Source organism: Mya arenaria, chromosome 8 (assembly GCF_026914265.1).
Source record: "Mya arenaria isolate MELC-2E11 chromosome 8, ASM2691426v1".
In the NCBI taxonomy this organism is placed as follows: Eukaryota; Metazoa; Mollusca; class Bivalvia; order Myida; family Myidae; genus Mya; species Mya arenaria.
Genome location: NC_069129.1, coordinates 60707267 through 60730887, shown reverse-complemented (window position 1 = coordinate 60730887; position 23621 = coordinate 60707267). Strand labels below are relative to the sequence as shown.

Genomic DNA, 23621 nt, shown 5'->3' with positions numbered 1-23621 from the left:
CCACTTACGGAGCCATGCCTTCAGTCGTTTACCAGAGTTTGATTGAACGTTTAGTTTCTTAAAACACTTCGACAAACCTTTTCACAAGACGGCCGTCTGACGGAGCACTGTCAAATCATTATTTTGGAAACAGGTTTGTCGAAGTGTTTGATAAAACTAATCACCTTATGAAACTTCGGTAATAAAATGAATGCGGGACTCTTAAAGCGGCATAAACTGCCCTTTGTTTTATCTAAAATGGTGTAGTAAAGGAAAAGTTATCTTTGATTTAAGTCTTTATTTTAAGCAAAATGTTGCCTTCCGACGATGTTTCCGACGTAGCATATATGACGTAATTTATCACGTGGTATACACACACTGCTATACATAACTCACAATACCACAGATCTCAATTGTTGAGAAAACTGCCTAAATTTTTATATTTCATAAAGCGTTAGTAACGCGTTTCGCCGTAAAACACCAATTTTCGAACGAAAATATGAAAAAAACTATCTGATCTTTTGTCAGCAGACTTTGAATCACTGGTTTCCAGATAATTACGAACTGCTGGTTCATTCCGAGACCAAAATATACAAAAGTTGTAAAACGGTCAATCTTTGAGAGTGCTGCTTTATTGTCAACGTCAAACAAACACAAAGCCAACGACACAAAACATACATACCACATATAAAACTACACAGATATTCTACATATAAAACAACACAGACCTACCACATATAAAACTACACAGACATTCTACATATAAAACAACACAGACCTACCACGTCTAAAACTACACAGACATTCTACATATAAAACAACAAAGACCTACCACATATTAAACAACACAGACCTACCACATATAAAACTACACAGACATTCTACATATAAAACAACACAGACCTACCACGTATAAAACAACACAGACCTACCACATATAAAACAACACAGACCTACCACATATAAAACAACACTTACATTCCACATATAAAACAACACAGACCTACCACATCTAAAACAACACTTACATTCCACATATAAAACTACACAGACCTACCACATCTAAAACAACACATACATTCCACATATAAAACAACATAGACCTACCACATATAAAACAACACAGACCGACCACATATAAAACAACACAGACCTACCACATATAAAACAACACAGACCTACCACATATAAAACAACACAGACCTACCACATATAAAACAACACAGACATTCTACATATAAAACAACACAGACCTACCACGTATAAAACAACACTTACATTCCACATATAAAACAACACAGACCTGCCACATATTAAACAACACCGACCTACGACATATAAAACAACACAGACCTACCACATATAATACAACACAGACCTACCACATTTAAAACAACACAGACTTACCACATATAAAACAACACTTTCATTCCACATATAAAACAACACAGACCTGCCACATATTAAACAACACAGACCTACGACATATAAAACAACACAGACCTACCACATATAATACAACACAGACCTACCACATTTAAAACAACACAGACCTACCACATATAAAACAACACTTACATTCCATATATAAAACAACACAGACCTGCCACATATTAAACAACACAGACCTACGACATATAAAACAACACAGACCTACCACATATAATACAACACAGACCTACCACATTTAAAACAACACAGACCTACCATATATAAAACAACACTTACATTCCACATATAAAACAACACAGACCTACCACATCTAAAACAACACTTACATTCCACATATAAAACAACATAGACCTACCACATATAAAACAACACAGACCTCCCACATATAAAACAACACAGACCTACCACTTAGAATACAACACAGACCTGCCACATATAAAACAACACATAACTACCACATATAAAATAACACAGACCTACCACATATAAAACAACACAAAAATACCACATATAAAACAACACAGACCAACCACATAAAAACAACACAGACCTACCACATTTAAAACAACACAGACCTACCACATATAAAACAACACTTACATTCCACATATAAAACAACATAGACCTACCACAACACAGACCTCCCACATATAAAACAACACAGACCTACCACATATAAAACAACACTTACATTCCACATATAAAACAACATAGACCTACCACAACACAGACCTCCCACATATAAAACAACACTTACATTCCACATATAAAACAACATAGACCTACCACAACACAGACCTACCACATATAAAACAACACTTACATTCCACATATAAAACAACATAGACCTACCACAACACAGAACTACCACATATAAAATAACACGGACCTACCCCATATGAAACAACACAGAAGTGCCACATATAAAACAACACAGACCCACCACGTATAAAACAACACTTACATTCCACATATAAAACAACAATTACATTACACATATAAAACAACATAGACCTACCACATATAAAACAACATAGACCTACCACATATAATACAATACAGACCTCCCACAAATAAAACAACAAAGACCTACTGCATATAAAACAACACTAACATTCCACATATAAAACAACACTTACATTACACATATAAAACAACATAGACCTACCACATATAAAACAACACCAGACCTACCACATATAAAACAACACAGACCTACCACATATACAACAACACAGAACTACAACATATATAATAACACGGACCTAAACCCATATGAAACAACACAGAAGTACCACATATAAAACAACACAGACCCACCACGTATAAAACAACACTTACATTCCACATATAAAACAACAATTACATTACACATATAAAACAACATAGACCTACCACATATAAAACAACATAGACCTACCACATATAATACAATACAGACCTCCCACAAATAAAACAACACAGACCTACTGCATATAAAACAACACTAACATTCCACATATAAAACAACACTTACATTACACATATAAAACAACATAGACCTACCACATATAAAACAACACAGACCTGCAACATATAATACAACACAGATCTACCACATATAAAACAACACAGACTTACCACAGATAAAACAACACAGACTTACCACAGATAAAACAACACAGACCTATCACCTCTAAAACAACACTTACATTCCACATATAAAACAACACAGACCTACCACATATAAAACAACACAGACCTACCACATATAAAACAACACAGACCTACCACTTATAATACAACACAGACCTGCCACATATAAAACAACACAGACCTACCACATATAATACAACACAGACCTATCGCATATAAAACAACACAGAACTACCACATATAAAATAACACGGACCTACCACATATAAAACAACACAGAAATACCACATATAAAACAACACAGACCCACCCAATACAAACAACACAGACCTACCACATATAAAACAACACAGACCCACCACATATAAAACAACACAGACCTACCACATATAAAACAACATAGACCTACCACATATAAAAACACATACCCACCACATATGAAACAATACAGACCCACCATATATAAAACAACACAGACCCACCACATATAAAACAACACAGACCCACCACATATAAAACAACACAGACCTACCACATATAAAACAACATAGACCTACCACATATAAAAACACATACCCACCACATATGAAACAATACAGACCCACCATATATAAAACAACACAGACCCACCACATATAAAAAACACATACCCACCACATATAAAACAACACAGACCCACCACATATAAAACAACACAGACCTACCACATATAAAACAACACAGACCCACCACATATAAAACAACACAGACCCACCACATATAAAACAGCACAGACATTCTACATATAAAACAACACAGACCTACCACATATAAAACAACACAGAAATACCTCATATAAAACAAAACAGATCAGGGTGTCGTAAGTTTATGAACATACATTTTATTTTTTATGATATGGAAAATATTCTCATTCACGGTTCGAAATGTAATTTAACAAGAAAATAAGTATGCAATGACGACATCATGCTTAAAATGAAACGTGTCATGACGTCAGTCAACTTTGCACTAACTATTTTACGCACTAACTATTGTATTCAAACAATTGGATAATTTCCGGGATGCAAGAAGAAAGAGCAATCATGTGTTTCCGGGCCTGATTGAAATATAGACAAGCCTCGTTACCGACTTACGCATAGGCCCGCTGTCGGTTGTTTCGAACAGAATCAGAAACACATTTTATATATTATTCGTAGGAGGATCGCTAGATAATGCAAACTGTGACATTCCTCAAATCGAAAATGTTTACTTAAGTCTATTTAGGCCATTCGAGATTTTCTGACATTTTTAAACTGCATTAATGCATTGTTATTTTATGTTAGATCGTTTGTAGGAGTGGTCCCTTTGATCAATATGAAGAAAATAGGTCAATCGTCACTAAATGAAGTTCAGGTCATATGACACCAAAGCAGGAGTTCATTCCTATCAAATTACCTCACCCAATAGCCTACCAAGCATCAACTCTCAACGCCTATACTCAGTATTTCTATAACATTCTATTGCGAGAACTTTCCTGGCTTCCTGGCTTCCTGGCTTCCTGGCTTCATTGGATCATCATATATGCTGCTGGTCGTGGGTGAAAAATTCCCAAGTTCATTCCTTTATCACACATAATAATCAAAAATTGTAATTGTTTATAATCATAATAGATAGAGGATATTTGTTAATATCAGAGAAAGATCGCATTTTAATTCATGAGTGTCACAGAAAAACATCGAAGCCACGAGTGAAATGAAATACGATCTTACACTCTATTTAACGGATTTTCTGTTTCTTTTATGCTGATTTTCTCGGTTGTATTAATATTTTTATTTATTTTTCTAAATACTTTGAGTAAGACAAGAGTGTTTTACGCCACTTCCCGGGGGACACCCCTCACGTAAAAAAGCTGATGGCGTAGCTGTCAATTTTCTATAGATAAAAAAATCAGATATTTTTTAGTTTATTATATACTAGTTTTTTAATGCAAACATTTTATGAACATGAATCAATGAACTTTTATTAATTCATATCTGTTCAAAAAAAATAATAAGAACACTTATTTAAGTAAAGAAAGTCATGAATACATGAACAAATTACTACGCCGCCATTTATTGAATGGAATTTTTGAAAGGTCGAACGTGATAGCAAAACAATTACGGATACTCATTGGATAAAAACATTTTCCTAGTTTTAGAGTTTGTTTCATGGTACATGTGCATCTCACTGTCAGAGACCAGTCTGTTCCGCTTGAAGACATGTCGTTTTCCAGTAAAGGAGTGAAGGCCACGCTAGGCTGTAACAGTTGACAAATTATGTGGCTTGGATGGGGTAAAAAAATTATCAGTTAATCTGATCATTCTTGTGTGATTTTTCCCGGTAGTTCGTATTATGTATTACAACGACGAACAGTTTAAATATATTTGAATGATGATATACTTAGCATCGTATTTATGTTCGAGCAGTTGCTTTCGTCTGTAATTTGGTTTCAAATTGTATGAAAGCAGCTTATTGTTCGAACATTCACCTTCAATGTTTGAAATGTTTGAAAAACAGGAAAACCATTTTTCTAATATAAAGTAAAAAATCTAAAAAAATGATCAAGTGGAAGTTATTACAATGGGTTATAAGAGTAGGTCATAAAGTTGATATTTTCACTCATTAGTTTGCAGTAAAAATAACAAATTGATATTTTCACTGTTGTAATTTCACTGAAAAAAACTCTATATTTCATTGAAAGCATGAAATAAATTTTATTATTTATTAATTTTTTTAGTATATTATTATTATTATTTTGTAAGTATTATTTGAGCACATTAAAATTATAAGAGAAAAATATTTCATCAAGAAAGAGGATTTGTTAAGTGTATTGTCATCAAAAACCTTTGCATGTCTGTATTACAAATACTACATGAAAACACGCAATCTAGCCCAAATGGCTGGAATCAATATACTTAGTACAAGAACCCCGTAAGTCAGCTGCCAGTACCGGAAACATCACTAAATATTAGGTGGCTGTAAGACATATGTGGTCTTTTTAATAAGAAGGGCGAATTACACCAAATCGGAAGTGAATACTTTGTGTGGCACGTGATTGCTTTGTATTAACACGAGACAGCGAATCAAGGCATGGAAACCAGTGATATAAGACTGCTGACAAAAAATCAAATCACAGATTTTCATGTCGAAGTTCAAAATTGAAGTTTAATGCATTTTTCTTAAACCGCAAGTCACGCCTTTAACCATAAAACAATAATTTTCGAACGAGTATATGTAAATCTGCGATCTGATCTTTTGTCAGCAGTCTTATATCACTGGTTTGCAGATATTTACGCAAAAATTGGCTCATTCCAAGAAAACAATATATAAAAAATGTCAAAACGGTAAATCTGTGAGAGTGCTGCTTTAAGTACGCAAAAGCAACTTAAGTCCCATATTGGTGTTGGGGTTCTTGAAACACTAGAAGTCAGTGTTATTACGCGTTCAGATCAGTCAATTCACGATATGATATACAGGCAATCTATTAAGTGGTCTATATAACCAGAAGTGCTAAATATTATAGAGTTTACAGTCCATGAAACAGTTCATTTGCTTAATACAAGATACAAGAGACAACAATGAATCGTGAGTGATCATTTTGTTTCTGTTCAATGAAAAAATGCACCACAATCACTTCTATTATATTGTTCTCCTCGTTCGTTTTCTTTTCCCTTTCCTGTAATCTTAAGTCTTTGTTCAACGGGTTTTGTTGTTGTTGTTGTAGTTGTTGTTGTTGTTGTAGTTGTTGTAGTTGTTGTTGTAGTAGTTATTGTAGTTGTTGCTGTTGTTGTTGTTGTTGCTGTTGCTGTTGTTGTTGTTGTTGTTGTTGTTGTCCTTGTTGTATTATATTAGACCATTGATGTAAGCCAGCAACCAGATTGGGATGGTACCGGGGGCAATTGGGCGTATGAAGTACTCACGGCAGAGGAGCAGGACAGTACTAATCTTTGTTCAACAGGTTTTGGTGTTGTTGTTGTTGTTGTTGCTATTGCTGTTGTTGTTGTTGTTGTTGTTGTTGTTGTTGTTGTCCTTGTTGTATTATATAAGACCATTGATGTAAGCCAGCAACCAGATTGGGATGGTACTGGGGGCAATTGGGCGTATGAAGTACTCACGGCAGAGGAGCAGGACAGTACTAATCTTTGTTCAACAGGTTTTGTTGTTGTTGTTGTTGTTGCTATTGCTGTTGTTGTTGTTGTTATTGTTGTTGTTGTTGTCCTTGTTGTATTATATTAGACCATTGATGTAAGCCAGCAACCAGATTGGGATGGTACCGGGGGCAATTGGGCGTATGAAGTACTCACGGCAGAGGAGCAGGACAGTACTAATCTTTGTTCAACAGGTTTTGTTGTTGTTGTTGTTGTTGTTGTTGTCCTTGTTGTATTATATAAGACCATTGATGTAAGCCAGCAACCAGATTGGGATGGTACCGGGGGCAATTGGGCGTATGAAGTACTCACGGCAAAGGAGCAGGACAGTACTAATCTTTGTTCAACAGGTTTTGTTGTTGTTGTTGTTGTTGTTGTTGTTGTTGTTGCTGTAGTAGTTGTTGTAGTTGTTGTTGTTGTTGGTGGTGGTGGTGGTGTTGCTGTTGTTGTTGTTGTTGTTGTCCTTGTTGTATTATATTAGACCATTGATGTAAGCCAGCAACCAGATTGGGATGGTACCGGGGGCAATTGGGCGTATGAAGTACTCACGGCAGAGGAGCAGGACAGTACTAATCTTTGTTCAACAGGTTTTGTTGTTGTTGTTGTTGTAGTTGTTGTTTCTGTTGTTGTTGTTGTTGTTGTTGTTGCTGCTGCTGTTGCTGTTGTTGTTGTTGTCCTTGTTGTATTATATTAGACCATTGATGTAAGCTAGCCACCAGATTGGGATGGTACTGGGGGCAATTGGGCGTATGAACTACTTATGGCAGAGGAGCAGGACAGTACTAATCTTTGTTCAACGGGTTTTGTTGTTGTTGTTGTTGTTGCTATGGCTGTTGTTGTTGTTGTTGTTGTTGTTGTTGTCCTTTTTGTATTAAATAAGACCATTGATGTAAGCCAGCAACCAGATTGGGATGGTACCGGAGGCAATTGGGCGTATGAAGTACTCAAGGCAGAGGAGCAGGACAACACTAATGTCTGGTTTATGAGTTAACAGGAATTGACTGTAGTCTGCGCTAGTGCACGTTCTAAGGATGATAAAAACATCTATAGATATCCGTAACTGTTAAACAGCAGAATAAGAGGTCACCTGCATCTACAGATTCGTCAATATGTAAATTAGAGACTTAACGCTGAAAATGGAAGACTTAATAAAAACTCTAGGGGGCGGGGGAGGGCCGGTGCATGCCCCCTCCCCTTTAAATTTTGAAACCCTAGAATGCAAAATGGTGACTTCTAATATATACAGAAAACTTACATGTACTTTTAATAATTAATTATTGATTTGAAAAAGAGTAAAATTGGGAGAATAATGTGCAAGTCTCTGCTTTTTGCTTATACAATCTGAATCAACCAAAAATACGAGTCATTTCGGGTAAAAACACACGATCATAACGCAGAAAATAACTTTTTAACACAAAGGGTTTTATTTTTCAAGTCAGCACGAGCTAAAAATGTATTAATACGCAATGTTTCCTGTGGTAATTTAATCAATTATTAATAATGAGATTTTAATGGTCGATAATGGACCAAATCTGGGTTAACATTAGATCACTAGGTGAACTGTTTAAGAGATATGCTACCACACGAGGCCATATTTTCTACCGAACCCCAATGAGCGTCAACCTGACCATCCTAACAGTAAAAGATCATTGTGTATGAATAGACACGCAACGCAACATACATTAAATACACACACCGAATAACAATATTCCAGTAGAAATTTCAATATTTGACGTAAGAAAATTACTACATAAGAGTTTAACTTAAGAACAGAATCGTTCGTTTTAACACTTTCATACAGAGGGCGGGCCGGCATCAAAATGGGACGCAGAATGAAGGAACTTTGCATCAACAATAATAATTCCGTTGTAAACTACTCTTGTGCCTTTGTTCACAGATAGTGCACAACAGATGATATAACAGTCGAAACCCGTTGGCTCGAATTCGCTTGGCTCGAATACCTCGTTGGCTCGAACTTGATTTAGAGGACCGATTTCTTTATACTGAATGTCAACAATCCCGTTTGGCTCGAATTCGCCGATGCTCGAAGTATTTTCGCCGGTCCCTGGGAGTTCGAGCCAACGGGGTTCGACTGTATTTCGTGTTATTCCGTTTCATTTGTGTTCATAGACAGAACATATTAAAGCCATCAATATAAAACACATAACCACTCATTATGAGTTATAAGAGACGATAAAAGCATCAGACTTTACAATACCTTTTTATCGATATATAACACATGATTTACTTAGTTACTGTTCGCAAGCGTGACATGCACGCGCATACCAACAGCTATAGATGAGGATTATACTAGTTGACATTAACAGAATTGGAACATCAAAATTGTCTTTGAACTAATTTCTTGAAACATCTTAAGTCCATTTTAGCAGGATTAAGCTATGCTCACTATTTTTGTTTATATTATAGAATATTTGTGTAATATTTACATACTTAAATTTTGTAGATTTATAATGTAAAAAGGAAATTATATATGTTATAATCGCGGTAAACTGTTTTTCATTCAGTAAGAAAGAAAGAATAGTTAGAAATTTGGCTTCATTAAATTAGCTTCCTAAGCTTGTTACGTTTAAGAACTTTCGTGGAACTAGTGGGCCCCAATTTCTCGAAATTTCTCACGCTTATCATACTTTAGTAGCTTATTTTAATTAGACAAACACATACTTAAATGTGATTTGGGTAAATCAAATATGGTTTATTATGATAACAATATTAGTAATTCCTATTTAAAGTCTGCAAAGTCTTAATGAAGTTAATATTACGCGAATTAAAGATTAGGAAAATAGTGAGATAAGCTTAATCCTGTTATAAGGGACTTAAGAAGTTTCGCGAAATTGTGGCAGGTCTACTGTTCGGAAACTACACGGTTTCTTAAACTTCTGCACATAAACTAAGGTATAATTTTTCTTCTCTAACCTTGAATATATTTACTGATTGGGCTGGAGATTGTTTGCGGATGTCTCGTCGTCTGCAATGACTTTTTCCTTTATTTTACATGAAATAAATTTCTTAAATCGTTGGAAATGTTCTTGTTTGACGGATGCTTCTTTTGACAGATGCTTCTTTTAAGAACCTGTACTTTGCTAAAGAACTATTGATCAGGACTGTTCCTAATTGCGTTGATTTCGTGCCTTAATGTGGAATGTGCTAAAATGCTTTATTCCGCATGTCACACCTGTTTAAAATCCGTATCGACCTTTCCAGACGACTGTCGCGCATGCCCGCACATGCGCAGTAAGGCCTGAATGTGCAGACGACTTGATATGGGAAAACTTCACGTGACAAGAGAAGATATTACTCCTTTACTTTGGAATGAATAAAAACCAGTGAGCTTACAACTTCCTTTCAAAAGACGATAAAATGGCAGAAAAAGGTGAATTGAAACAGGAAAATAAGTCGGCTTTACAACGGAACTTTTTAAGGCAATTCCGAGATAAGGAGACCAGAGAATTTAAACAAATTTCCGCCAGTCAATTCATGGACGTGTGGAATCATTATGACTCGGATGGTAAGCTAAAAACACATTTGATATTTTTCATTATTTACTTCGTTGACTGTAAAATATCATTTTCCGATATTAAGTATGTATTTAACAAACTTTTGTTTGCATTATGGTTTAATAAAACATGTGCTGCCCGTGGACGGTTGCTATAATCAATAGGGTCTGCTGCAGTCTCTCATTTCACTATTGTATTTTACCGCAAGTTATTACACATTATTCATAACAGGTAGTTAGAAACTGTTGCCGGTAAAGTTATATGAAGTCGCTCGTATGAAATATAATATCGTCTTCATTGTTTTGCAAGCGATTGTATGCAATAAGAACCTTTTCTAGATAACCGTCTAACTAGCGGCGGCCGTCAATACAAGCATAGCAGTTTGATTGAATATCTTATTACCAGAACATTCAAATAGATTCCTCGTTAAGGAGCGGTTCCATTCAACATAGTTCTGTCGTATGTCATTTTTAATCTTTGCCTCCCTGGTCCGTATTCGCTGTTATTCGTTCATCCATTCTTTTGTAAATTAAAAACAACTACGTCTCAATGGCGAGCAATCAGGACCATTGTTTTGTTCATAGTATTCAAATGTAGTAAATATTATTTTTTTCAATGTGAGTTGTGTTGAACTGAACAATCGACCAAACTTTTTTTTTAAATTGAATTGAACTCCTGAATGGTTTGTAAACCATCGACCAAACTGAGTGGAACTTTTTTATAAACATGCCAAGAAATACCAGCCAATTGTCCCCCTTTCATTTTCTACACGAGAGTCAACTTCAGCTACACTTTAACCCCCAACTGACCGAGAATCTAAGGTCATTTCTTGACCAAGTGTAAAATCACAATGTGCTAAATCATGCTATCATTTCTAGAAATTGCTATGGTTTGGGTCAAGACTTGTAAGAATGTATTAAATTTTGCCAAGAAAGACATGAAGAAGTATGAAGTGTTATACAGAATTATTTACAAGTTTATATATAAAATATGTTGTTCGTTTTTTTAATGAGTAACATTAAAATGTTTTAGACATATGACAGCTGCTAATGAAAGTGGTATGCTAACAACCGTTTTATTTTGCATGTAAATGTAACCTATATTGCATTATAAATGAATCTGGCCGTTTCATAGGTCGAATTGTATGTAGGGGTATGCTTTACTAAACGAATAGATATTGATTTTACAATGGCAGATTTATTGATTTCGCTTTTTTTTTATATAAAAACCAGGAATGGATGCGCTAAGCAATTGGCCATTGCCCCCGAAAACTGCACAATATATTGTTTTGTTTGCATTAAAGGCAGGCATAATTGTTATTTTTCGAAAACATGTTAATAACAGTTTCTTGACAAATAAAATTATGATATGCGTCAGAAAATAATGAATGTGGTCAAAATGAAACGTGGCATAATACAAGGAATAAACAACATCAGTATACACTAAAGTGCAATTATTTCCCAAACTCCATTATTCATCCATTGTTTTGATTTATCAGATGAGGATGTTTTAATAGCATAGATAAATATTTGCAATGTTATATGTAAGAGAACATTAAAGAGTATTTTATCACAGTATTATATAGCTGTGTGAAGTTAGCTAAACATACGACCTTGGACATTGGACATTCAAAATCGAATATTGTGCTGGCACGACATTGGACATTGAATATTTAAAATCGAATGTTGTGCTGGCACGACATTGGACATTGGACATTCAAAAATGAATGTCGTGCCAGCACGAATGTCCAATGTCGTGCCAGCACGACTTTCACTTTTGAATGTCCAATGTCCAATGTGGTATGTTTAGCTAACTTCACACAGCTGTATTAGCTGATAAAATTATAATTTAGTACACAATTTTATTTAAAGCGTTCAGGAAATTTGTAAAGCCTGGGACCAATACTCCTACTCCCAGGTAAGGCTAAAGCGAGCATTCGGCGGCTGACAAAGCAATACTATGGCACGTATTAATGGTATTACTTCATTAATGAGTCGCATTATGCGACAACCATTTCCCTCGCTACATCATTTTAATTCCGTGATTAGGTAGAATGAATACTGAGATGATATCCAGTAAAAATCACAACTGCATCACTACGTTTAACGAAAATTGCTTTCTTTTAAATGTTGACATCACAACCGGCTAGAGGACGTCATAATTGTGGTATATGTTCATGATGTCATTACCTGTTAAATACAGAAAATGACGAAGGTTTTAAGGATATCTTCGTTGACTTTGAATTTAAATGAGAAATTAACTACTGTATTCAGATAAATATTTAACAAAAATGAGAAATGAACGAATGACTTGCTGGAATGTTACCAATTAAGCAATTATTGTTTCAAGTGAAATTGTTTACAAACATGCGGAAAGATAGAGGGTATTTTTTATTTCAAAGCTCGTATTTCATTTCACGAGTGTCCTAGACAAACATATTTATACAAGATCAACGGTCAAATAAAAAACGACCTTACACTGGCATCAACAATTTTCTGGGGGTTTAAGAGACTTTTAGATTTTTTTGGAAAACAAAGCATTTGCGACCCGGCTTCCCGTGGGAGCCCCTAACGTGAAAATTTGATCGCCGACAGCGTAGACGGAAGAATGTCGTTTATACGTCGGCTTGTGGAGAAATAGTTCTAAAAAAATATTATTTAAAGTTGATTTTTTACTCGTGTTTCAGTGCAAACATTTTAAAAACGTCCATCAATAAACATGCATTTATGTTCCAAAAAGTTCTGGTCAAAACACGATCGGTTTTTTTTCCTAATTAAACAGGGCATGAATAAACTGACCAATTTACACTGGCCGCCATTTACTATAGAACATTTAAAAGTTCGGACATATAAGCAAAATAAATGTCGATTATTATTGGGTTAAAAACAGTTTTTCCAAGTTTTAGAGTTTGTTTCATGATACATAAGGTGTGATGGGGTATTTTTTATCAATTAATTGTTGAGTGAGTTTTCCGGGATGGTCGTAGTACAAAGTCGTGCGGATTGAAAAGCTATTGTATGGATGATATAACATCCAATTTATGTCCGGGCATTTGTTTTTTCATCTGTTATGTTTTGTACGAAACTTCGAAAAAAAAAACGTTTGATCATTCAGTTTCAAACAAACGTTTGGAAAAAGGATAACCATTCATCTAAAAACTGTTAAGTTATGTGTACATCCAAAAAATGTGTTTCATTTAAACATATATAACCTTATAATATCAAAATATTGTACTTTTGGGCAAATTGTATTGGTTCACAAGAACGTAATATTTCTTAAGTTTGCAGTGAAAACTTTTCACCGTTATTATTTCACTGATAAAAACTTCATACAGTCGAACCCCGTTGGCTCGAACTCGCTTGGCTTGAATACCTCGTTGGCTCGAACTTGATTTAGAGGACCGATTTCTTTATACTGAATGCCAACAATCCCGCTTGGCTCGAATTCTCCGCGGCTCGAAGTATTTTCGCCGGTCCCTGGGAGTTCGAGCCAACGGGGTTCGACTGCATTTTTTTCGAAAAGCATTAAACAATATCAATATATTACACATGTGTCATACAGAAAAATATGCGATGGTTAGATTTAACTAAAAAAAGGCAATGTCATTTCCCGCGCTTCATACATTGCAAAAATGTATTACCTGGAATTATTTCAAACCACAGATAAATCCCGTCGATGTAATTCTATTTATTAGTAGAATGAATTCTAAACGATATGCGTTAAGAACTACAACACAAACACTAAAGTATAAAAAACACCTGGGTTGTAGTTGGTACGCCGGAAGTCATGAAAAAAAGCTGATAGCTTATCCACTCGCCAACAGGGACTCACACTAAACAGAGGGATATTTTAAAGTACCCCTTAAAGGGACTCGCTCATGGTTTGTAAAATGCTTTTTATGACGAAACCAAGTGTGGCATATTGTAAGAATTGTTAAAACGCAGTCACTGACGGCTGGAACCCTTCAACAAATGTTGATACAAGCTCATATGTCGTTGAAGTCAACGATTTTGAATAGCTTTGTAACAAAAGGCCTAAATGTTGAATTATAAATGAGGACATGTATGTAAGAGAACTTGTAGGTGAGCGGATTTATTGTCAGTTTCATATTAGTTTTTTTATTGACTGTACCAGCGTCGGTTGCTCCCCACTAAAATCAGGTTTTTTATACTTTATTTGTATCTTCGTCTCCGTCTGTTTCGGAATACGATACCATACGATACGATACGATAAATGCGATACGATACGAAATGTTTATTGCATTAAACATTATAAAATGTTCTAGCACGTAAATAAATAAATCAATTAATGAAAAAACAACACATTTTGTGGAGCTAATGGCTGAAATGTTATAACATCCTATGATAGTTAGTATTCGTGTGTTAGTAAATATATCAGAAATCTGCATGATTATAACAATTGTTTTGTGTATTATTCTAATTCAATACATATCAGCCTCTCTTATCTGGTTAGCAAAGAAAATAAATACACTTTGCTAGATTGAAAACTATATTATTTGAGTTGCAATTTAGAAGGTATTCGAACATATTTAATGGTGGCCAATGGCCGAAGTATGGCTTATTTCGAAATAAAATAGTAAATAATTATGATATAAGTGTTTTCATATGCATAACCTTGAAAAAGTATTTCGCAAAATTAATTCGGAAAATCACGTTTCCCTCTTATATATTATATATGTTCGGCACTTCAATGTACAAAAAAAAATTATGGTTGATGGTAAATCCATTTGTTTTGGGTAAGTTCATACTGACACTCCGTATGTTTTAGTGGTCTGTATTATATTGTGTAAACTACCTTGTAACTGGGCCAGCCTTTGTTTATATTTACCGCTGACTGCTGTTTTATTTGGATGAGTGTATTGGAGAAATACTTCATATCGAACACAGTAAAGTGTTGACACTGAAGATAATTAATGTTTCGACTCAAATTTCCTTTTGAAAAGACCACCAGAAAGCGATGCATTTAAAACAACATGTCAGTATAAAGTAGAAATCATTTTTTAATGCTTACAGTTTGTAACGTAAATACCTTTTGTTTACGTTACGATACGGCATCAAACTTTAAAAAAAAATATGTAAGATGTACAATTTAAAAAAAAAAAGTGAGCCTTGAACGTTGTTTCAGTACAAAAACAAGAACATTTGCAGAAATCAAGACCATCGCAGATCTGAACTGTAACCATAATAGCTGTAACTTTTGCATATTAAAAAGACATTCGACTTTTAAAGCAAACGCAGTTTAACACATTGACGTATCTGATAAGAGTTATCCAAGAATCGGTCTGTCGCGCTTTCTGTTTGGTCCTAGTTTCGCGAAGGAAGCAAAAAATGGTCTCTTAAAGCACGCATTACCGAAAACCTATCTATAATGGAGAAATTTGTCACGATCCTTTATCTTAAAAATTAATGTCTGTATAACTGTTTATATCACGCAGTTAAGCTGTGCCCGTGTCAGAGTCGGCCTAAATTCTAAAAGAAGTCCGGTCTTAAGTATGTGTGTGTTTGATTCCATCAATGACAAGCGGATAATGTCACTTTTATTGGAAGTGCAATGGCAATGTCTAGACATTTTCCAGTCCAATTTCCCGCTCATATCTCTCCATCAATGGCTGAGGTAACACTGCCCAGGTAGACACTCCTAAGATATCCGGGACGCCTCTCAATCAATAGATGTTTGACTCTAAAAGAAAAGAAGGGTAGCCGATGAATTACATGTCCAACGAAACACTTGACATTTGTCAAATTCATATGTATTACAAATATGGCCAACTAACAGAACAGCGTTTTTGATTGTTGAATTCAAGAAACCTGTATTACTTTATATCGAGAGAGAGACACTGTTTGGCTTTTGGTCTTTTGGGTTTCAATATCTCATATGACTCGAGTTACCTGATGTTATACAGGAATTATTGTATGACTCGAGTAACCTGATGTTATACAGGAATTATTGTATGACTCGAGTTACCTGATGTTATACAGGTATTATTGTATGACTCGAGTTACCTGATGTTATACAGGTATTATTGTATGACTCGAGTTACCTGATGTTATACAGGAATTCTTGTATGACTCGAGTTACCTGATGTTATACAGGTATTATTGTATGACTCGAGTTACCTGATGTTATACAGGAATTATTGTATGACTCGAGTTACCTGATGTAATGCAGGAATTATTGTATGACTCGAGTAACCTGATGTTATACAGGTTTTCTTGTATGACTCGAGTTACCTGATGTTATACAGGTTTTCTTGTATGACTCGAGTTACCTGATGTTATACAGGTTTTCTCGTATGACTCGAGTTACCTGATGTTTTACAGGTATTCTTGTATGACTCGAGTTACCTGATGTAATACAGGAATTATTGTTTGACTCGAGTTACCTGATGTTATACAGGAATTATTGTTTGACTCGAGTTACCTGATGTAATACAGGAATTATTGTTTGACTCGAGTTACCTGATGTTATACAGGTATTATTGTATGACTCGAGTTACCTGATGTTATACAGGTATTATTGTATGACTCGAGTTACCTGATGTTATACAGGAATTATTGTATGACTCGAGTTACCTGATGTTATACAGGTTTTCTTGTATGACTCGAGTTACCTGATGTTATACAGGTTTTCTCGTATGACTCGAGTTACCTGATGTTTTACAGGTATTCTTGTATGACTCGAGTTACCTGATGTAATACAGGAATTATTGTTTGACTCGAGTTACCTGATGTTATACAGGAATTATTGTTTGACTCGAGTTACCTGATGTAATACAGGAATTATTGTATGACTCGAGTTACCTGATGTTATACAGGAATTCTTGTATGACTCGAGTTACCTGATGTTATACAGGAATTATTGTATGACTCGAGTAACCTGATGTTATACAGGAATTATTGTATGACTCGAGTTACCTGATGTTATACAGGTATTATTGTATGACTCGAGTTACCTGATGTTATACAGGTATTATTGTATGACTCGAGTTACCTGATGTTATACAGGTATTATTGTATGACTCGAGTTACCTGATGTTATACAGGTATTATTGTATGACTCGAGTTACCTGATGTTATACAGGTTTTCTTGTATGACTCGAGTTACCTGATGTTATACAGGTTTTCTCGTATGACTCGAGTTACCTGATGTAATGCAGGTATTATTGTATGACTCGAGTTACCTGATGTTATACAGGTTTTCTCGTATGACTCGAGTTACCTGATGTTTTACAGGAATTATTGTATGACTCGAGTTACCTGATGTTATACAGGTATTATTGTATGACTCGAGTTACCTGATGTTATACAGGAATTATTGTATGACTCGAGTTACCTGATGTTATACAGGTATTATTGTATGACTCGAGTTACCTGATGTTATACAGGTTTTCTCGTATGACTCGAGTTACCTGATGTTTTACAGGTATTCTCGTATGACTCGAGTTACCTGATGTAATACAGGAATTATTGTTTGACTCGAGTTACCTGATGTTATACAGGAATTATTGTTTGACTCGAGTTACCTGATGTAATACAGGAATTATTGTTTGACTCGAGTTACCTGATGTTATACAGGTATTATTGTTTGACTCGAGTTACCTGATGTTTTACAGGTATTCTTGTATGACTCGAGTTACCTGATGTTATACAGGAATTATTGTATGACTCGAGTTACCTGATGTTTTACAGGAATTATTGTATGACTCGAGTTACCTGATGTTATACAGGTATTATTGTATGACTCGAGTTACCTGATGTTATACAGGAATTATTGTATGACTCGAGTTACCTGATGTTATACAGGTATTATTGTATGACTCGAGTTACCTGATGTTATACAGGTATTCTTGTATGACTCGAGTTACCTGATGTAATGCAGGAATTATTGTATGACTCGAGTTACCTGATGTTATACAGGAATTATTGTATGACTCGAGTTACCTGATGTTATACAGGAATTATTGTTTGACTCGAGTTACCTGATGTTTTACAGGAATTCTTGTATGACTCGAGTTACCTGATGTTATACAGGTAGTCTTGCATGACTCGAGTTACCTGATGTTATACAGGTAGTCTTGTAGGACTCGAGTTACCTGATGTAATACAGGTATTCCGACTCGAGTTACCTGATGTAATACATGTATTTCGACTCGAGTTACCTGATGTAATACAGGTATTCCGACTCGAGTTACCTGATGTAATACATGTATTCCGACTCGTGCAACCTGATGTAATATAGGTATTCTTGTATGACTCGAGTTACCTGATGTAATACAGGTATTCCTGCACGACTCGGGTCACCTGATGTAATACATGTATTCCGACTCGTGCAACCTGATGTAATATAGGTATTCTTGTATGACTCGAGTTACCTGATGTAATACAGGTATTCCTGCACGACTCGGGTCACCTGATGTAATACAGGTATTCCTGCACGACTCGGGTCACCTGATGTAATACATGTATTTCTGCACGACTCGGGTCACCTGATGAAATACATGTATTCCTGCACGACTCGGGTCACCTGATGTAATACATTTATTCCTGCACGACTCGGGTCACCTGATGTAATACAGGTATTCCTGCACGACTCGGGTCACCTGATGTAATACATGTATTTCGACTCGAGTTACCTGAGGTAATACAGGTATTCCTGCTCGACGCGAGTCAACTGATGTAATACATGTAATCCTGCACGACGCGAGTCAACTAATGTAGTACAGTGATTCCTGCATGCAGTTTCAGGTTAATGCGTATTTGCATGAGAGAGTGTGTCAACATTGATGCAGTTTCAGGTTAATGCGTATTTGCATGAGAGAGTGTGTCAACATTGAACAAGCTAGCATAAACTCCGGATATCGTGTCGATATTGCGCCAGCTGGCCTTCATTGCCTCGTGGAAAATGAGATCACACACATCCACACCGAACGCGTCGTTTTTAATGTTAAACAACAATGTGCCATGTCAAACAAATTATATCTTTGTCTCCGCGGGGAAACACCCTTAAGGTTCAATACTTTAATCCACGCTGGTTTGGCATTTAGAATGCGCATTCTAGATTAACATTACTTTTAATAGGCACAGCGGAGGTTCTTTTATATACTTAATTGACCTACATGATCACTCCTCAGCGGCGAACTAAGTCCAGACATACATAGGTTAACTTTAATGACACCATGAGCACACGAAACAACAAAGACAACGAAACAACACAGACAACGAAATAACACAGAAACGAATGAAAACAGACAACGAAACAACACAGACAACAAAACAACACAGACAACAAAACAACACAGACAACAAAACAACACAGACAACGAAACAACACAGACAACAATACAACACAGACAACGTAAAAAAAAGATAACGAAACAACAACGAGCAGACAACGAAATAACACAGACAACGAAATAACACAGAAACGAATGAAAACAGACAACGAAACAACACAGACAACAAAGCAACACAGACAACGAAACAACACAGACAACGAAACAGCACAGACAACAATACAACACAGACAACGAAACAACACAGACAACGTAAAAAACAGATAACGAAACAACAACGAGCAGGCTCATACATGCAAGCGCCATGCGTTACGTTTTTAAAGTTTATAAATTATGACCCAATCATAACAAATAAGGATATGATTTTAGTTTCATTGATGTATCTTCATACACATTCTTTTTAAATATTCGGGTGAAAAAAAAATAGTATTCGTATTAAATCTTGACTTGCCTACGTATTTCCCTCACTATTTTCGCAACAATTTTTCTTTGCGAAACTTGAAGGTTTTTTCCAGCAAAAAAAAAAGATATCGTTTCTGAATTCTGCATTTATTGCGTTATGTATTAGCATCGTACTTGTATTGTTTTCTGTCGACAAACTATCTGGAGAATTATATTCGGTAACATGACGTGGAAAGGGCAATGAGAGAGTGTCTCATCCCACAAATACTCACGTAATCTCAAGGAATCCCTTTTAAGCCTAGGCTTAATACGATTGCCTTTAATTAGGGTTGAAGTCTGTTTTCAGCGCTCTAGGTAAGGCTTACACCATCGGAAAACATCCCATAATAATGATAATACGTTCAATGCATTCACCTCAATGTGCACAGGATGTCTTTCTTGTTGAAGTTTTTCCTGTTGATACTTGTTTTCAAACAGAAAAAAACACTACATAATTAGTATGAAATAAAATTACATTGGGAGTAATATAAATTCAATTATGGGACACCTAATTCATAACAGTTGGACTAATTTGTCCCCGCAGAACTAATTCACGATCTTGGCGGTGATTAGTTTCGGGGAAGTTGTTGATAAGGCATAGTGTTGTCAGAGTTTCGCCTTTCATACAAAAATGTGTTATGCATAGATATTTTCGATGTCACCATAAGTTGTGTTTAAGTCAATTTCATATTTGTATCAGTTTGTAAAGCAGTCTGTGTGTATCCGTGCGTACGAACGTGCGTCCGAACGTCGTGCGTACGAACGTGCGTCCGAACGTCGTGCGTGCGTTTGTGCGCGCATTGCAAACGTTTAGAATGGCATGTATGATATCACGAGAAAAAATGATCTATATGCGTATAAATAGGCTTACAAGTCAAGTACACGTTTAAAAGAATTGGGCCATAGACTATTTGCTGCAACGTTTACATGTACGTGTGACGAAAAGAACAATAAGTAGATCATGGCTGGTATTCAATATTGGCCTTAATTGGATCTAAGAACGATGTAAATAATGTTATTAATAACTGGCTAATAATTGAATGAAGTCAATGATATATGGCCCTAAGAATAACTTACGTTGCATATGGAATACCACCCCGTGTCCTTTTCATTTGGAAAGGTTCTCCATTTCGTAAACCCTACACCCACATCTTACCACCTGATAGCGGGTTAGATTGGGTGTTCGATAAGTATATAAACACATTACTTAACTACAGCGGAACTTACAAACAGGTCAACGAAAGTTTTCAACGATTGGAATGCTTATTAGTTTGACTTTAAACCAGTATTAAACCATGGACGTTTGTTTTGAGATTTATCTTAATAAAACACAGATAACAAACAAGAAAATCAAGCGTTGTAACTGACATACTTGGTTTTGAAGGTAATGTCAATGACTGTTCATTCGATTATCATGTTTATTTAACCTTAAAAATAAAAAATAAGGGTGACCTGCAATGCATTTCCTAATAACAAATTAATTTGAAAGGTAATAATCCTCAATTACGTACATGATGTAATTTCGAGTTTCCCAGACATTGTTTAAGCTGGTCGTAAAATGTTACATACTGTTTACGAGTAAACACACTGTAGTTGTTATTGCATATTTAGTCTTGCTTTGCATAGGTGCACTTTCTACAGATCTTTAATTGGTATGCTGACAATGGAAATGTCGATATTTCTATGAAAAGAGAGAGGGAAAGTCACTAATTAATCATTAGTCACTACTTATGAATGCTCGCAGAAGCTTATTTAATTCTTATTCCTATGCCACATATGCCTCCTTTAATAAGGTTCAATTCTGTTTACAGCACCATACCAATTAAAGAATTTTCTTTTAACACTAATACAATCGCAAGTCATTGCACACTGTTCGTACCACTGAAACCAAATAATAATAATAATAATAATAATAATAATAATAATAATAATAATAATAATAATAATAATTATCATACATACAGTGTACGTTTATACAGTCGAACCCCGTTGGCTCGAAATTGCTTGGCTCGATTTCCTCGTTGGCTCGAGCTGGATATAAAAGACCTATTTCTTTTTACTGAAAGTTAGCATTCCCGCTTGGCTCGATATTCCCGAGAGTCGAGGTTATTTCGCCGGTCCCTGAGATTCCGAGCCAACGAGGTTCGACTGTATAGCTTTCAATTATGTACCTGTGTGGCCTGGATCGTCTGATTCTCCAAGGCAATGCGAACTCAGACAACCTTGAAAGTTTTATAAAGTTGTTTTGTGAACACCTAGTTCATTACAGTTGTAAGAGTAGCTTGTCGCCACATTACAATTGTAAGAGTAGCTTGTCGCCACATTGTAGCTGTAAGACTAGCTTGTCGCCACATAACAGTTGTAAGACTAGCTTGTCGCCACATAACAGGTGTAAGACTAACTTGTCACCGCATTGCAGTTGTAAGACTAGCTTGTCGCCGCATAACAGTTGAAAGACTAGCTTTTCGCCGCATAACAGTTGAAAGACTAGCTTGTCGCCGCATTACAGTTGTAAGACTAGCTTGTCGCCGCATTACAGTTGAAAGACTAGCTTGTCTCCACATTACAATTGTAAGAGTAGCTTGTCGCCACATTGCAGCTGTAAGACTAGCTTGTCGCCACATAACAGTTGTAAGACTAGCTTGTCGCCACATAACAGGTGTAGGACTATCTTGTCGCCGCATTGCAGTTGAAAGACTAGCTTGTCGCAGCATTAAAGGTGTAAGACTAGCTTGTCGCCGCATTACAGCTGAAAGACTAGCTTGTCGCCGCATTACAGTTTTAAGACTAGCTTGTCGCCGCATTACAGTTGAAAGACTAGCTTGTCGCCGCATTACAGTTGTAAGACTAGCTTGTCGCCGCATTACAGTTGTAAGACTAGCTTGTCGCCACATTACAGTTGTAAGACTAGCTTGTCGCCGCATTACAGTTGTAAGACTAGCTTGTCGCCACAGAACTCAATAAAAACCATGCGTGGGATTAGTTTAGGAGAAGTCGTTTTGTTACGACTAAATTTGTCACTGCTCCTCCAATCCTGCAAAGCATATCGATGGTGAACGATAAAAGGTGTTATCTACTTCTTTATGTTATTTTATTAAAACTTGTCCGCAAACCCCCCTTGGC

At 35.8% G+C, this 23621-nt stretch overlaps 1 protein-coding gene across 2 annotated transcripts in view; it reads left to right on the top strand.

Annotated features, from left to right (window-relative positions):
- Window positions 1-10479: 10479 nt before the first annotated feature.
- The window catches only part of LOC128243428 (calbindin-32-like), a 50575-nt gene continuing 37433 nt past the window's right edge, over window positions 10480-23621 (top strand). The window contains exon 1 of one of the 2 annotated variants that reach the window (XM_052961212.1): window positions 10480-10755. In XM_052961212.1, coding sequence (XP_052817172.1) covers window positions 10608-10755 — 148 coding nt within the window. In that variant the 5' untranslated portion in view covers window positions 10480-10607. The remainder of the gene's footprint in view (window positions 10756-23621) is intronic. The other variant, XM_052961211.1, reaches the window with a different exon arrangement.